Raw genomic sequence first — 18327 nt, forward strand, 5'->3', positions numbered from 1 at the left:
CACTGGAGGGAACAAGCGTCTCCAGTGCATTGTCCTTTGTCAGCTCTTAAGGTTTTGGTTTTCCGTGGAAGCGTTAGTTACTGCTGTTCATAGGACCTCAGAGAAAACCAAACCCACTGCTTTGCTTCCAGGGCTCATGTACCTGTGAAATGGATTGATTTCTGAGAGGTGTGTCACAGGGATGGAGCTTCTTGAGAACACAGTCCATGTGTGTGTCTCTAGGCTCTGACATTTTAACAGATTCTCTACAAATATTTGTTGGTTATGTGACCCAGTGTTTTGGAAAGTTACACTCTTTTCTTTAGAAGGTAGTGGGGCCCAATACATCAGGTGCCAGTAACTCTTCGAAAGCCAGTCTCAGGAGGTCCTTTGACATGTCCTAGAGGACAGCCTCTGCGTCCACCTTGTAGGATGTAGTTCAGCCAGTCAGATCATTCATCGTGGGTGTGATTCTCAGGTGTGCAGTGACATTTTGGGTCTTAGTCACAGTTGGGGAAGTGGAGTACCTGTGATTGAGTTCTTAATAAGGGACGATATTAACTGCATGTAATGGAAAACGGAAGGCCCTGAGAAATAAAATCTGTTAGTTCTCAGTATAACAAATGTGTTGGGGGACTCTGGTGATAGAAAATCCAGGCCTTTGTGGAGCTTATAGACTAACACAGAAGACAACAATATACAAATAAGCTTAAATATCCCTAAATTAAATAAAAGTACTATTTGAAGAAAAATAATAGGACTGTGAAGGCATTGGCAAGGATAATTAGTTTGGCGTTGGGAACTAGCTGTGTGGATCAGCAGTAGGCAAAGGCAAGAGGCTGCCAATGGTAAGGGTCCAGAGCCAGTGAAGAACTTGGTTTGCTCGGGCAGCTTTGAAGACAGGCAGTGTGGCTTGAGCCAGATGTATGAGAGGGAAGGTCCAGTTGATGGTTTCAGGAGGGCACAGGACCAGTTCAGGTATAGCCTTGAACATAGGTCATAGCCAGGGAGTTTACATTTGTGTTCTGAAGTTGTCCATATACATGTGCAACCTTTTACTAGGCAGAAAGTGCTAAGGTCCTTTCATGTTTTAATCCTATGACTTTAATATAGTGATGTCACTTGGAACCATTCACAAGAGCAATGTATGTTTTAGCTGTTCTTTGGAAAACTGATTTGCATTCCCAGGTACTGATTTCTGTTGGAGTTTTCCACAGTAGCTGCCAACTACCCTATGGAACCCTGGGCTGGCTTGCCTGTGCGTCTGCTGCCTCGTTTCCTCATCCAGAGCTGTGGGCATAGTGTTTGCCAGTGTGTGTTTTGTGTGGAGTCACTTGTCCAAGTCTTTACCCTGGAGCAGCACTTTCCATCTTTGCTCAGATATTCATGTCCCCTGTCAAGAGTGTGACAGCTTGGGGTAATTACGTAAGCAGTTGACAGCTGTGGGAATTTGGGAACATGGTAATAGAGGCCTGATTGTAACCAAAGAAACTTCATTTCTTGTCTAGCACACACTGACATTTCTGTTTAGGAACCAGTGCTAGGGGGAAAGAAATATGAAAATGACCATGTATCATGAATATATTAACAATTTCTCTGTAATAGCTCAGATCTGGTCTGTGGCCAAAGTTCAAACCATATAAGTGGATCATAATTTAAACTTCGACTGTGTTTGCTTCTGTTTGGATGAAAGCTTTCAGAGGCTTTCCAGAGTGATGTGAGTTACAAATAAATAGAGAAAGAGTTATCCTGGCTTCCATTTATTTCATTTCTACATAACTGTTTTGAGGAAAAAATGATTTTAAAAATACAGTCTGTCCTGGAAACATCTCTGTATTTGCACACTCATTGAGGAAAAGAATCATGCAAACCAAACTGCGTGTTGTGTAGTGACAGAGTGCAAGAGACAGGTATTTCAGAAGATGGCAGCAGCTTCAGTCCAACAGCTCGGCACAAAAGACCCATGCTTCACTGGTGTGATGCAAGTGTTTCCCCAGGGAGCAGGCCATGAAGAGTGTGCAACGCAGGACACAGCACAGGACACCCACACACGAGCCTATCCCCAGCACCGTTAGCATACTCTTCCTTGCTTTTGACTTGGCAATATGTCAGGGAGTAGTCATCTCAGATCAGAACTACAAGACGGGTTTTTCCAGTGAGTGAAGTAACAATCACCTCTCCTACTTTTAAGTTACCTCCGGTCTCTGATACTAATTTATGGAATTGCTGAGACTACCACCACATGGAGAGTGGCTTGTACAGTTGCTCAGATGTGTTAGCTTTTATTACACTGTTCTATGTAGCTTCCCAGAAATGATAGTACTGATTGCCCTGTTGTGCTCCCTTAGAGAAGCTGGACAGTGTCTTATTTCGAAACATTTCTGTCAAGTACTACTGGTGTGGTGCCTCTGTGCCACAGGGCAGTTAAAGGTTCCACCAGAGCTCTGGACCCTTCCTGGGTGGAACTGGAGAAGCAGAGCCAGTATAGGATGACGTGTCCAAGCTTGCCCCCATGCCAAGGACCCATATCCGGGAAGAACAAATAAATGGGTGAGAAGGAAACTGATAGGTTCTCCCTGTGTGATGGATCAGACTCCAGCCAGCCCTGGGGCACACCTCGCACAAACAGATCCCACACTGCTCTTCCCATCCTGACTTTGCTCTGAGGTACAGCCTGGTGACAGAAAAACAAGTGTACCATACCAAAGGGGATGGTTGTCTACAGGAGGAAGAGGTGGAAGGTCCCAGAGATACCATGCATGGCTTCCAGATAACTCCCGTGAGTTGAGCTGGAAGGAAAGAGCCTGCTGGGATGGAGGACACAGAAGTGTGTTCATGAAGGGGTGAATGTCATGTGAATTTCTGCCGCTACTTCCCTTAGCAGTTACGTATTTTCTCCTTCAGAAAACAGAGTCAATAGCTGTGCAGAGCTGAAGAAAAACCTGATCAGGTGTTCCCTCTGCGTTGACCTGTATTTGAAAGGAAGAGAGAGTTATTAACCCTCTGGCCTGCTTGTAAATGCCATTTTTTAAAATAATGAAACAAGATTACTTGCTTTTGCTCAGCAGACTTAAAACATAGTGTCCACCCCTAAACCCACAGAGACTGGAGTGGAAATGATTGCTTGAATCAAAAGTAAGTGCCTTTGTGGTGGCTCATACATTCAGTCGCAGCACTCAGGAGGCAAAGAGGGGGATCTCTGAGTTCAAGACCAGCCTGGTCCACATCAAGCTGTAAGCCTGCCAAGGCTACAGAGTCTCCAAAATAAATAGTTATATCCCTAGATTAAAATGAAACAACATCGCTACACATTTATTAGAATGTGCCAAACACCAAATGCTGCCTAGGATGTGAAGCAACCAGAACTCTTCTTGATTGCTGACAAGAGTGAAAAATGGTACAGCCACTTGAAAGGCACTGCCTTTCCTTTACCCTCCAGCAGCCTTATTCCACACTGAACCCAAGCATGCCAAACCTGCATGTGCCTGTTTACAGCAGCATCCTCCATGACTGACAACTTTAAAGTTACCAAGATGTCTTTTGTATTTACACAGGTAAATAGTGACCTCCAAACAGTGGCAGTCACTCAGTGCTAAAGTGAAATGAGCTATAATAAAGACAAGAGATCCACATGCAGAAGCCAGTCTGAAAGGGGCACATATTGTGTAGTCCAGCCATGACAGTGAAAAGAGCAGTTACAGCAGATGGGAGAGGGTTACGGAGGAGGAATCAGTGTAGTTGCTTCACATTACAGAGTGGTCCAAACACATGCAATGTATAACACCAAGGCATCGATGTCAGCCATGGCCTTTGGGTGGTGAGTATAGGTTCATCTCTTGTGGCAAACGGATGACTGTTGATAGTTGACGTGATTGTACTTGAAGGGATATCTGGGAACTCTTATTATCTGTGAACCTAGAAGTACTCTAAAGCAGAAAGTCCATCCAAACAGCAAACAGGGCTGTGCTCAGAGTATTGTTAGAACTCAGTGGACATTTTGGTGTTTCCATGCATTAAATCACTTAGAGCACGGTGGGAATGTAGCCCGGATTAGAGGGTGCAGGAGCAGGGGTGTGGAGAAGAAAGCAAAGCCTGGGTCCACAGTGTGCAGATAGACTAGGGGTAGAGTTGTTGAAGACAGGTGATACACCAGTAGAGGAAGCCAGCAACAGATGGGGGTGGGGAGATCTCCTGGACAGCCAGCCAGCCACTGGGAGTTATACACACACGCTCCTCTTCAGAAGGCAGAGGCCTGATGACCAGAAGCTCTATAGAGGCCAGAAAAATGCTGGAAGAATTCCTTAGACATAGCCTTGCTTACCTTAGGAAAAGTGATGAGGGGCATTACTGCCTAAAGGGGCTGACCTGCCCAGCCGCCATCCTTGATGGAACTGCACATAACTCAGCAGACAGGTAACTGAAACCGTAGCTAATGGTGTCCTCTGATTGGGCTGTGGAGCTCTAAGAGAGGAAGGTTTCCAGAGGCTGCTGTGGCCAGACTTTTAAAAAGTAACTTTAAAAAGGCGAAGTAGTCCAGAAGAGTTGGGGGATGTGGCAGGAAGGCAGGGTGTCCTGATGGCTTGAAGCCATGTGGTCCGTTGGAAGAAGGCAGAGGCCTGGTGCTGATGATCCCTGCAGCTGGTTGGGGTGGTAGTCTGCTGGCTGGAGCACAGGGCCCTGTGAACAGCCCAAGCTGCAGCTCCTTGCCAGAGGCTCTGGGCACAGTCGACACAGTTTTCAGATGATTTTACCATATGCTAATTGTACTAAATAATGGCTTTCACCATGGTGTCTTCATAATTGCATGTAGCATACCTCAATCACAGATAGCTCTCTATGCTCTCATCCTGTCTCCCACTGGCCCCTCTGTCTTCCAAATAATACCCCTTTTTTAATGTCTTATTTTTAGAATCTTGATTCTGCATACAAGAGAAAACATAAATTTGCTTTTTCTGAGTATTTATTTAACCTCTCCAGTTCTTTCATTTCCCTGCATACAAGTGATGTTTTTCCTTTTATGCTTGAATAAACTACACTTTATTTACCAATCCTTTGATGGGCTTCTGAGTTGACCCCACACTTGAAGATTATGGACAGCACTGTAGGGACATGGATTTGCAGGAGACAGTTTTGCTGAGGGCTGTTTGAGGTAACTTTGAGAAACAATTTTTTTTTTTTTAATTCTTGTTACCTACCTACAGTCATTGCAATTTTGCAGCTAGGAATCAATTTTTACATGTTTAAACACTCCAAAGAAATATATCTAGCAATATTTTTATTAAATTTTATTTCTCTTTTCCATTTTTTTTTCAAGACAAAAGTCTCGTATTCCATGCTGGCCTCAAACTCATTATGTAACAGAAGATCCTGCCCCCACCCCTCAAGTACTGGAATAACAGAGATCCATATTAAGTTTATACAGTGCTGGGGATTTTGGTCATATATAGATGATCAGAAGCAAAGCTAGGTTATATTGATCTATATATAGGTGATCAAACCATAAAGATAGATGACTCATAAGAGCCAGGGATTACAAAAACAAAAAAAACAAAAAAAACAAAAAAAAGCCGGGCAGTGGTGGCGCATGCCTTTAATCCCAGCACTTGGGAGGCAGAGCCAGGTGGATCTCTGTGAGTTCGAGGCCAGCCTGGTCTCCAAAGCGAGTTCCAGGAAAGGCGCAAAGCTACACAGAGAAACCCTGTCTCAAAAAAAAAAAAAAAAAAAAAAAAAAAAAAAAAACAAAAACAAAAACAAAAAAAAAAAAAAAAGAGCCAGGGATTATGGTTGGTTCTTGTGGAGAAGAATGTGACCCAAGGAGACAATGTGGCATGTGGCATGGGGGTGGGGCTTCTGAGACTGTTTCTTGGCCTGTTTGGTGGTTAGGGGAGAGTGTTCATGTTACTCTTGAAAGTGTACATATTTTAAAAGTCCCTTTAGGATCGTCAGTTGAAGTACTCTATACCAGTGCACATCCTCTGAGCCAGAGGCTCTGCCTCTGTACCGGGGGGGGGTGTGCTTAGGTCCCTCACAACACCCAGCTTCCTCTTTGCCTCTGAGTGCCAGCATCGTCCACACTGAGGTACCAAGCTGCCAAGACAACAGTGCAGTTCTGCGAGAGCATGAGGCCCGTGGGCAGACAAGTGCCACAAGAGTTCACACTGCTAGGAGGCACGCGCAGGCTGTGGATTAGCACATCTCACACACCCCCGGGAGAGCAGACGCGGCCTGAGAACGATAAACATGGTTAGTAACGACACGTGTGATGCTTAAGTAATAACAGTGACCTGAAGGACAGGTGACTCTGAAAGGTGACTCATGTTCACCTAGCCCAGGAAATGACGGGTTGGGTCAGACCACAAAACTAAAGGTTAGTACTTGTTAACTACATTGACCGGCTAGTTTTAAATGGCTGGCTGGTTGGACATGGGTCAAAAAATGACGGTGGGATGGGAAGTGGAGAGTTAACCACACAGCAATGTGTGCACCTATTCTATGAAAACCACGAGGCACAGAAGGCTCCTGAAGAACACAGTTGGTGGTGAAATTTCACAAAGAACTGCAACAGTTGAAGTAAAGCAGAGTCCTGCACCAGCAGTGACAGGACCTAATCACATACCCAAGCTGCTGTCCCCAGTACACCTTGGCTTTGACTAGGCCCTGGGCTCTTGGACCTGTTTCTGACGTTACATGGGAATGAACTAGAGCCAGGCACACTTGGCTTTTGCTCAGATGCTCTCTAATAGTCAAGTCTGCGTTCACTTTTTTTTTTTTTAGACAGGGTCTCACTATGTCAACTTAAGTGGCCTGAAACTCACTATGTAGACCAGACTGGCCTCTACCTCCCTGTGTGATGGGATTAAAAGTGTTTACCACCAGGCATCTGTCTTAAAAAACAAAACAAACATTGGGTGTGTGTGTTGGGTGCAGATGGGTGTGGGGTGCATACCACCCCTGTGTTCCTGCAGGAACCAAGTACTGGAATTGAGGTTTGTACCACTATGCCTTTCTTTGTCAGGGCCAGTGAGAGCGATAGAGCCCCTGGCAATGGGATTTTGTAGAAGGGAGGGAGGGAGGTCAAGTCTGAGTACAGCATGGGCAAGTAGGAATTTAGAGTCAAGCAAAGTGGAGGCCAGTAGGAATATTGCTAAGGGGTAGCAAACATTAGCAAGGCATGTTTGCTAGCTAACCCCACCCAATGGTTCCTGCAATAGACAAACCAGGGGGAAAGCCAGCTGTGGCACCCTGTGGTTGTAAACTTAGCACTTGGGAGGCAGAGACAGGAAGATCAGGAGTTCAAGGCCAGTTTTCTACACATCGGAAATTTAAGGTCAACCTTGATCCTGTCATAGGCAGGGATATCCCCTGGTAGATGATGGGGTACGAAGTTAGAGTGGGGGTGGGGGGCTGAGTCCTTGCTAAAACTGATTTCTATAGGAAGCTCGCAGGTGGACTCAGAAAGTTCTAGAGCTTGCCCAAAGTTTGAGGAGAATCTTCATCATTATCCAGTTGGACATTTGCTCTTGAGGACAAGAACGTTTCTCAGCACTGTGTCCCCAGAGTCTGGCAGGTAGGCTCAAAACAGAACAGTTGACCGAAAGACTGACCTGGGTGGCATGTTCTCCCTCCTGCCACACACAATGGCTGATGGAGGGCAGCCTGTTTCTGGTGGGAGATCCTGGGCTCCACAGGAGGCTAAGGGATACTCTCAGGAAAACCAAGTGGCCCCTTTCCACACAGAAAGCCTTTGAGTGCCAGCTCTGAAGGGCAGTGCTTGGGATTTACTGACCAATGAGGGTGGGGAGGGGAGGTGGGGAAGGCTAGCTGGTGTGTGTGTGTGTGTGTGTGTGTGTGTGTGTGTGTGTGTGTGTGTGTGTAGGGTATGGGGGGGCTAGCTTGTTTTGTGTGTGTGTGTGTGTGTGTGTGTGTGTGTGTGTGTGTGTGTGTGTGTAGGGTATGGGGGGGCTAGCTTGTTTTGTGTGTGTGTGTGTGTGTGTGTGTGTGTAGGGTATGGGGGGGCTAGCTTGTGTGTGTGTGTGTGTGTGTGTGTGTGTGTGTGTGTGTGTGTGTGTATGTAGGGTTTGGGGGAGACTAGCTGGTGCTGGCCCTACATTTTCATGTAACGCCATCATTCTGCAATGTGGTTTAAATACAAGGATACAAGGAGAGGGTCCCCCCACCCCCTTATTAAACAAAACTGTTCCCCGGAGACTCATGCTGTGGTGTTTGTTCTGTGAAGTCCAGATGCCTGGAAGTTTAAAAACCAAATGATACAGTCTGGCTTTCCCGACAGAAAGTAGCTTTTTGCTAGGGTAAGAGGGAAACCCATTAGCAGTCGGCCATCCTGTTAAGCCAGTGACACATCGTAAGAGAGAAGTCTATAGACACACAGTGAGCCTCTGTTTTCTAATGGCAGGCGGGAGTGTCTGTGATGAGATATGATGGATTGCCACAGTGGAGTTTTACAGAGCAAAAGAAACCTGAGGAATGGAGTTGACCCAGAGCCATCTGAGGAGAATGACCCCGGGAGCTGCACGCTTTCTTTTTCTTTCTCTTTGCTTCTGTCTGTGGATGTAATGTGTGTCTATCTTAGTGATGTGGGCTTCTGGAACCAACCCAATGTCAGAGTGGACTAGGGTTAGTGCTTGTCCCACATCTGCTTAGCCCAGCTGTGACCACGCCCACCCCATGCCCAGGCCATGTCCGGTGACCACGCCCACCCCATGTCCAGGCCATGTCCTGTGACCACGCCCACCCCTGTGTTCAGGCCATGTCCTGTGACCACGCCCACCCCATGTCCAGGCCACGTCCTGTGACCACGCCCACCCCATGTCCAGGCCATGTCCTGTGACCACACCCACCCCTGTGTTCAGGCCATGTCCTGTGACCACACCCACCCCTGTGTTCAGGCCATGTCCTGTGACCACACCCACCCCTGTGTTCAGGCCATGTCCTGTGACCACACCCACCCCTGTGTTCAGGCCATGTCCTGTGACCACGCCCACCCCTGTGTTCAGGCCATGTCCTGTGACCACGCCCACCCCATGTCCAGGCCATGTCCTGTGACCACGCCCACCCCATGTCCAGGCCATGTCCTGTGACCACGCCCACCCCCATGTCCAGGCCATGTCCTGTGACCACGCCCACCCCATGTCCAGGCCATGTCCTGTGACCACGCCCACCCCATGTCCAGGCCATGTCCTGTGACCACGCCCACCCCATGTCCAGGCCATGTCCGGTGACCACGCCCACCCCATGTCCAGGCCATGTTCGGTGACCACGCCCACCCCCATGTCCAGGCCATGTCCTGTGACCACACCCACCCCTGTGTTCAGGCCATGTTCTCTGGAGTCAGAGCTCTAGAGTGTTCACCCTGGCTGGGTGGTGGGACTCAGAAATGGGTCTTCTGTAGTTTCAATCATGAACATGTATTCCTTTAAAGCTGGGCGGGAAAGCTTTTCCCCACTAAGAATCACAGACTAACAGACGGGAAGAACTCCAGCGGCTGCCGTCAGCCCTCTTTATATCAGAAAGAACTGTAAGGAAGGTGACTCACCAAGGTTCACAAGTCTGGCCTGGGACTTTCTGACACCCAGACCAGTGTTTCCAGCAATATTCTGTCAGTGGTGGCACTTTTCACAATGCTTCATTTCCAGCTTCTTATTTAGTGGTAAACTCACTCACTGTGGACTAGCCCTCTCTCCCTTGGGCTAGCTTATCTATCTGTGGGGCTGTGCCCTGAGGCCTGTACACCTCAGGCAGAGCATGGTCATTGATGGCTGCTGCCTGCAGAACCCAGGGAGAAACCTGCTGAGTGGCTCCCCTTTGCATTCTAAGACGGGAAACCGAAGTCACGCACTATTTCTGTCACACACACACACACACACACACACACACACACACACACACACACGTCTCAGGCTGGGAGTGTAGTGTAAGATCTGAGTTGGCAGCAGCCCTGTATGCAGAGGACCTGGCGAGGCAGGAGAACCAATCAGCGTCTCCCCTCTGTTCTCAGGTCCATTTTCAATACTGACAAGGGAGATAAGTGCCAGCATCCCCGATAAGGGGAAGCCTGAGAGATGAGCCAGAGGCCTGGGAACTTGACTTCTTGGAGAATAATGCAGACTCGTAACGCCTGCCTACGTCCGACTTCTCCGAGAGAACCTTATTAGTTCAGTGTCAATGAGCCGTTCACCTGTGAGTCTGCAGATTTAGATTCAGGTGACGAGAGAGAGAGAGAGAGAGAGAGAGAGAGAGAGAGAGAGAGAGAGAGAGAGAGAGAGAGAGAGAGAGAGAGAGAGAGAAGGGAATTTTCTGACTCTGAAACGTGATGAACTGAATTACATCTGGCTTTCCACTGTCTCAGACTGAAGGGAAGAAGTTCCCTTCTACCTGGAGAATTCCTTGGCTGTTCCGGCAGCACAAGGTGAGGAGACCTCCTGGGTGATTGAGGCTTGCAAAGGTTCTTGGAGCCCCAAATTCCTTTAATATGTTTTTATTTCTATGTATACAGTTGTATGGCCTGCATGTATATCTGTGCACCATGTGCATGCAGTGTCCTTGGAGGACAGAAGAGCGTGTCAGATCCCCTGGGACTCTATCAGGAATGGTTCTGAGTCACCATGTGGGTACTAGAAATCAAACCCGAGTCCTCTGGAAGAGCTCTTAACGGAGGCGCTCTCCTCCACACCAGCCCTGGTTTTTGAGCCCGTGCACTTACGTGATGTGGGAGCCCACAGAGGTTTCCTAGTGCGACCTTACTCAGGGTCTGAGAATCTGAGCTTGCTTTATCCAGCAGGGCTGCATAATGGGATGATTTGGCCACAGGCCAAAACGGCACCTGCTGCAAATTAATGACCAACTTCTTATGGCCATCTGACAACAGATACTCAACTGTTTTTTTTTTTGTTTGTTTGTTTGTTTGTTTTGGTTTGGTTTTTTTTTTTGGTTTTTTGAGACAGGGTTTTTCTGTGTAGCTTTGCGCCTTTCCTGGGACTCACTTGGTAGTCCAGGCTGGCCTTGAACTCACAGAGATCCGCCTGCCTCTGCCTCCCGAGTGCTGGGATTAAAGGCATGCGCCACCACCACCCGGCTTCAACTGTTTTTTAAAGACAGGGTCTCCCTCTAAGGCCCTGGCTAGCTTGGAGCTTGCTATGTCGACCAGGTTGTCCAATTCATAGAGACCCGCCTGCCTCTGCCTTCTGAGTGCTGGGATTAAAAATGTGCACCACCATGGTCAGCCCCTCTTATGTTCATATATATCCGACCTTGACTGAGACAATAGCAAGGGAAGAAAACAATCTGTATTTTGGTCTCAACCCTACAACGGCCTGCAACTTCCCCTGATCTCATAAGAAAGCTTGCCTCCGCTCTCTGAAAGAGCAAAGAGCAAGCAGCTCATCCAAAGAGGAGACTCACCTTCCGCAGTGGTGTTCTGGTCTCATAGTAGGCGAGGACAGGAATGGACGCTCGGTGGTAGGCCTCCAGGCGCTTGGCAATGGTCTTGGCAGTGTCCTCCCCACACTGGCTGCTCTGGCTTCTCTGCAGAAGGCGCTTGGTCATGGTGTCTGCTGAGCAGTCCATGCAGATCACCAAGTGTGGGTTTCCAATCTGGGGTGAAGGATGGAGTGAAGCCTGGTCAGTTGGAATTCTAGAAAAGGTCCGGGGGCCCTTCCCTTCCTGGGGCCTCTCAAGTGCCCAGCACCACATTGTGGTAGAGACAAGACTAGACCTCGTGGCTTCTCGTTTCCAGAGTAGACCCTCACCACCTGCCTCCTCAGAGCTCTGCCTTGTTCAGCTTTCTGGTCATTTCACATAATGCAGCAATCATAGGCTACCTAGAATAGCCAGTCTGTCCTTTACACTCAGGGGGAGGGTGTGTGCATACCTGTGTGTGTGTGCATGTGTGTGCATGCGAGTGTGTGCACATACGTGTTTGTTGTTCCCGATGTAAAGGTCTCCCTGACCAGTAACTCCTTCGTCCTTCCACCAGTGTGTCTTATTCTAGCCATCAAGGACGCCCTGTGCGTTAGGTATGGACTGGAGTCAGGTTGTCATGACCAGACCCTGGTGTGACAAGTGTCCAAGTGGACCTCATTCATCCCTTGCCACCTTTCACTGAGAAGTGTCCTTCCACTGGGACGCTGAGCTCAGCCATCTGCACCCTGAAGTGTGTCGCCCTGTCTTTCCCAAGCACGGAAGGCAGTGGGAATGAGGGAATGCTTTTAAAAGTGGGTAAGGACCTCCTACACTGTTTCCACAAGGCCCTGTTTTGCCTGAGTAATTTTTATACCTCCCCTGGGGTACAAATATATAAAATAGCCATACAAATTAAACATTTGCTGGTAGTAAGTTATAAAGAAATTAATTTTTAGACATTTGGTATACATATAATTTTACCACAAGAAACTGCCATTTCTGTCTGGTTTTATGTAATACTTAACATAGGGGAAGGCAGGGCAGCTACTTTCTGTGTTCAACGACTCTGACATTGCCCAATAGTGAGGAAGTCTCAGCTAGCTACCGGAGAGGCCGCGCGAGTAGAAATGCCAGGCTAGCATTGCTTTTACAGTCCTGAGGACCTCGAGGGAGAACCCACCAGCTGAGCCCGTCGGATGGCACAGCTTTGAGACATAAAAACGAATTGTTCTTTTAAACCACCTGACTGGATCATTGACTAGAAACCCCGCCTAACATCCCTGTGTCCTGAATTCCATGACAGACCGCAGGCTCGCCGGGAGGGTTAAGCGGGCACTGTAGACGTCGCCGGCAGGGTTAAGTAGGCACTGTAGACGTCGCCGGCAGGGTTAAGTAGGCACTGTAGACGTCCCCGGGAGGGTTAAGTAGGGCACTGTAGACGTCGCCGGGAGGGTTAAGTAGGGCACTGTAGACGTCCCCGGGAGGGTTAAGCGGGCACCGTAGACGTCCCCGGGAGGGATAAGCGGGCAGTGTAGACATCACCGGCAGGGTTAAGCGGGCACTGTCGACCCACTGCTTGGCATGTAGCGGAGTCTGCAAAGCTTTAGCTGCTCTGCTTCCTCCCTGCACCGACTCCCACCTCAGTGGGCAGGGCTCAGGGACTCGGCTTCAGGTCTCAAGTCTTACATACAGGAGGAGATTAAGAAATGTCCCCCTAATGGATGATGGTGACCATCTGTGATTCAACCTCTCCATCTCCCCATGAATCTCCTAAACTACCCTGTTGTTCCTGGGATCACTGGGACATACCAACTAGACTTCCCTATCCCCATCCCCCCACCCCACAGCATGCCATGTTCAGGGCATGGGTGAAGGAAGCTGGTCACCCCCTCTGAGGGAAGCACGGGGCACAGGAAACGGAGTGGAGAAACGCTCCAAAGCCTGGTCTCTGGAACATAACCCAGCCTCGATCAGGTTCTGCTTTTCTGAGGAGCTTTTGTGCAGGAAGGCTAGGTGAAGGTGAGGGCCTAGGAGAAAAGAACCCTGGTTCGCCAGCAGAGGGCGAGCTTGGGAGGCAGCTGGTGGGTCAGCTAGCTCTCTGAGCAAGAGCGGCTATCGGCCAGGCTTGCATGGGGCCATTTCCAGGCCACTCTAGGGAACAGAAAAGATAGCTCAGGGATTCATTTAGTCATAAACAGAGGTTATTTGTATCTGATCTGGAGCCAGCCCTGAAAGACCATCAGGGCCAATGTAAGAGAGGGCAGAGAGGTGGCTTCAACACCCAAAGCTTGGGTGGGACCACCAGCGCACGGGTCGGGGCTTGTTAGGAATGGAGCCTTGGGCACAGGACCTGACACTGAACCGGTGTCTGCTTGTTCCCGGCATCCATGGTAACTTGGATGGTAACATGGTAACAAGCCTTGCAGCCGATCATCTAAGGGGCTTGACCTTACTCTTCCGGATCCAGCCCTGTTCCCATGAACACAGCTGGCACACAGTAATTACATCTGGAATGACCTAGTGACCTGAATCACTTACATATATTTTTTCTTTAAATTTTATTAGTTCTTTGAGAATTTTGTACACTGTTTTGATTATATGATAACATTTTAATTAGTACCTGAACATTTAAAATCATTTCATTTTTATCTACGTGTACGTGTGTGTGGGTGCTGTGAGAGCCAGAAGAGGGCGTCAGGTACTCTGGGTTAGTTACACGTGGTTGTGCACTGTCTGACGTGTGCTGGCTCGGAAGTGGGGGCCTCTGAACTTTTGAGCTCTCCCCAGCCCCCAACTTTTTTTTTTTTTTTTTTTTTTAATATTTGAGGAAATTGCTTTTTCATGGACCTCATGTCAAGAGTCTTCCTGTGTGGGCAATGTCTTTATTCTATTTGAATTTGAGGTGGGCGCTCACTTTGGAGGCTTCATGTGTAGTTTGTGCACACCTGTGTAACCACACGGATCTGCTGAGGTTACACTCCTAGCAGTGTGGAAAGACCGACTCTAAAGAGGTAGACACGTCACTTGAAGGTGACTGGTTCACTGCAGCTCCAGCCACTGGTGAGATACTTCCAGCTCGTGAGGAAGGGTGTGGGCTTCTTCTAGGCCACAACCGTGCGTCCGAAATCTGACTCAATGGGGTCCACAGCAGGAGGGAATTCCAATAGTGAGCCCTGAGCTCACACTGCCTGGGTTCTAGGCAGAGGAGGAAGAAATGCTGGGGCAGGGACATTGGAGGGTCGTGTGGGAAGTGAGGGAGAAGCTGAGTGCCTTGTCGAAGCTCCTGCAGAGCGGCCGACACCAGGCTGCGGGTGGGATGTGCTATAAGGATGCCAGCGTGGGCAGACAGCCGGGGCCATCAAACCTTTCGAACTGTGACGTAATGTCACCATCTCTAAATGTGTTGGGCTACATCCATAGCAGTCTCGGGATGCGTGTGGCCGGGGGGCTGCTGGTTGGCTATGCCTGTATCTCCTCAGATCCCCCACTGGTGCCTGACATGGCTTGGAGCTCCAGGGCATCCATTCTGGGATCTGCCATCAGATCTGGCTTTTAAAACTCCAGATGAAGAACTCAGGAGAGGGGGGGGGCAGGAATAAGAGATGCCTATGTTTACAATGTATCTTATCTTTGACAACTTGGGGGTTTCAGAAGATAATTCTATTACCTCTGAGTACACTTTTAAAAGACTGCTACACCCTGATCACCAAGGCAGGGGCATGACTTGTGCTGACACTCTTTCGACCTCAGCAAAGGCAGCTGTGACATCGTCTGGTGCTTGTCACTCCGAAGCCAGCCACAGTCATCTGCCCATCCGTTTACTTGTTTGTGCTGTTGTTGTCTTTATTTATGGATACTGTCGCAAGGCTCGGGCATGCGTATCCACCACCTCTGTCCACCTTTGCCAGTTGGACCGGGAAACTTTTCTCTGACTCTAATTTTTTAAAAAAAAATTTATTTTGTTTTCATTTTATGTAGTATGTGTATGTGTGTGCCTATTCGCTTATATGAGGAGCACATGTAGGTGCCTGGTGCCCGTGGAGGCCAGAGGGGAAGTGGGGTACCCTGTATCTGAGTCACTGGTAATTGTGAGGCCCCGTGTGGGTGCTGAGAACCAAACTCAGGTCCTCTACAAAAGCAGCAAGTGTTCTTAACTGCTGAGCCGTCTCCCCAGCCCTCGACTCTGAATTTAGGGGGCGGGCTAGGCAGTGGAGGGACTCCTGATGGAGCCTAGGCAAAGCAGACTTGGCAGGTGAAAGCCAAGGTCGGCCACCTTCATCCATGTGGCAGTGGTAGAAGCGGACGGAGGTGGGTGCCCCAAATCTTTATCCCATCGTTAGTTGTCAGTCACCAGCTGTGTGGCCACCGGCAAGCCGCCAAAGCTCTCTGTGCTTAATCCATTCCCTTAGCGTGAGGCCTTTCTTTCCCCCATCTACCTAAAAAGGTCACTTCACTTTTGAAAACATCGACTCAAAGAGTTCAGACGGGCACACTGTAGAATAAGACAGTAGCCAATACCCATGGCTTCCTCGTAGCCTCTGGATCAGTCTTGTAAGGAATGTGGCCTACTGCTGCCATCTGCCTGGACTTGAGGAGTCGCTGGCCAGGTGTACGGTTTGTACCACAGAGCCTGGTCCAAACAGCTCCCCACCTAGCAGCCGCGACAGTGGTTAGTTCCTGGTGTTCCTGTGGAGACCGTGGCCCTGAGCCGCTTACCTCACTAGGAGGGCACAAGGCTGGCGATGACAGGTTGGGAAGGGAGTGGCATGCATTCTGGATCCTGCCCTGGCAGCATCTCCTTCCCCTGAGGTGTGTGTACACCCCTGTTCTCCAGGGGTGACTGCCCTCTCTCTGGCTGTGTGGCCCCCTACCGGCTCCTCCAGGCTGGGCCTGTCAGCAGAATCTTCTCTAGTCCCCTGTCGCAGTGATTCAGAGATGAAGGGTGAGAAGGAAACAGCCTTGGGTCTTTTGTGGGACATCCTGCCACCCCCAAAACAGAAATAGTTCTCGGTGAGGCCACAGAAATGGCACAGAGGAGAATGGGCCAACACAAGGGGGAGATCCAGACATGGCGAGGAGGGGTCTACAAGGGCAGTTCTGCACCTAAAACCCAGCCTAACCTGACCACGACTTACTAACTAGACCATTCTTGCCCTATTTTTATATTCCAACTTTTTAAAAAGTGTTTCTGTTATTTGTAATGGAAAGATTTGGTTACTGTTCCTGGGCAAATGAAGGCTTTGAACGTATCCCCTAAGCTGAGTGACGTCCTTTTCTTCTTCTGGATGGACACGCTAACATCAGCTTACCCTTTGTCCAAACTCTTCCCCCTGCTTTACTTCCCGGGGGTAGCCGTCAATCAGGAAGCCCTTGGTGTCGCCCAGGCTGGCCACCATCGTCTCCTTCAGTAGCTCCAGGATGACACCCTAGAGCAGAAAGAGCGGTCAGCAGAGGCCCAGCCGCATCCCCCAATTCACAATGGATGTGACTCCTCAGACATTCTTCTGTGAAGGGAGGGTTGGCAGCATTAACAGCAGATCTCTTGGGCCAACCTTCATGAGACCTCCTCCTCTCCCCCACCTTAATGGCATAGTGTGGGTAGGTCTTTCAGTCAGGTCTGGGCCATGGTTCCATTGGGAGGGGGGTTCTTACCGATCTGTCCTTACTGCAGTTATGTGACTAGGAATCTTCCAACATAGCATTTTATACCCCAGAAGACACGCTAGTCCTGTCTCACACTGGATGAACAAGGCATCATGGCAGATCCGGGGCAAATGGAACACTGCTCAGAACCTAACTCCCCTGCCGCTGTTCTCCCGGGAGGCATTACACAGAACTTGGCGTGTGCTAACTCGAGAAGGCTTTTAGATTGGAGGGCTATTTTCTAGCAACATGGTCTCCCCATAAAAAGACTGACTTAACAATTGTGGAAAATGAGGAAGGAAAGAACACGGAGGCAGGGGAGCAGTGTCGGGGCAAGGCCTGTCGGGAGGAGGTGGGGAGGCCCTCAGTCTCTAGGTTTTGGCCAGAGTCTGGGGGATGCAGATATCACAGGTGTGGCTAGACCCCTTCCCTAAACAATTATGAGCTAATTCTTCATCAGGTTCACAGTCGAATGAGGAAGACAGACAATGGCAAACAAATGAACAGACAGCAGCTGAAGATAACGGGCACACAGTTAGAGAGGGCATAGGGCCAGAGTCCACCAGGGATGCGGCTTTCCCTAGGGCGGCCTCTGTGATAAGTGCGGCCCTCAGGCGGAGCTCTGCGGAAAGTGATAGGCCAGCTAGAGAGTGCATGCTGGAAAGCACCAGGCTGACGTGCCAGCAGAGGCAGCCACAGCCCGACCTGAGGAGGAAGAAGCTACATGGGAACCGGCAAGGTGAGGGCAGCGAAGGAATAGCACTATGTGATCGAGTTTTGAGGAATAATCTTTGAGGGACGGGGACATGGTGCAGTGGGTAAGGGCACTTGCTATGAAAACATGAGGTCCTGAATTCAAATTCCCTAGTGCCCAAATGAAAAAGCCAGGTACAGCAGCATATGCCAGCAGCTACCCACAGCATTGGGAGGCAGAGACAGATGGATCCCAAGATCTCCCTAACCATCCAGCCTGGCCAAAAGGTGAGCTGCAGGTTCAGTGAGAGACTCCATCTCAAATACCAAGGTGGGGGGCAATGGGGGAAGACACCTAACATCGTCCTCTGGCCTTGAAACACACAGACAGACACACGTCACGATGCATCCGTAATAAACGCAGAGCGTGGACCAGGTGCTGCCACGTTGCTTGTGTTCTCCATCTTATCCAGCCCATGACTGTGCTGGCTGCTCATGGTCAACTTGACATAAACCGAGACGTACCTGGGAAGGCGGAACCTAAACCGAGGAATTGCCTCCATCCGACTGGCCTGTGGGCACGTCAGTGGTCAG

The 18327-nt window shown here is 49.3% G+C and overlaps 1 protein-coding gene across 3 annotated transcripts in view; it reads right to left on the minus strand.

Annotated features, from left to right (window-relative positions):
- Positions 1 to 1723: 1723 nt before the first annotated feature.
- The window catches only part of Ak5 (adenylate kinase 5), a 210465-nt gene continuing 193861 nt past the window's right edge, over positions 1724 to 18327 (minus strand). For 2 of the 3 annotated variants that reach the window (XM_006989509.3, XM_042280169.2), the window contains 3 exons: positions 16707 to 16823; positions 11398 to 11589; positions 1724 to 2948 (listed from right to left, as the gene is read on the minus strand). In XM_006989509.3, the coding sequence (XP_006989571.1) occupies positions 2880 to 2948; positions 11398 to 11589; positions 16707 to 16823 (378 nt within the window). In that variant the 3' untranslated portion in view covers positions 1724 to 2879. Of the gene's footprint in view, positions 2949 to 6078; positions 6205 to 11397; positions 11590 to 16706; positions 16824 to 18327 lie in introns of those variants that run through there. The other variant, XM_042280168.2, reaches the window with a different exon arrangement.

This window comes from Peromyscus maniculatus, chromosome 6 (genome assembly GCF_049852395.1).
Source record: "Peromyscus maniculatus bairdii isolate BWxNUB_F1_BW_parent chromosome 6, HU_Pman_BW_mat_3.1, whole genome shotgun sequence".
In the NCBI taxonomy this organism is placed as follows: domain Eukaryota; kingdom Metazoa; phylum Chordata; class Mammalia; order Rodentia; family Cricetidae; genus Peromyscus; species Peromyscus maniculatus.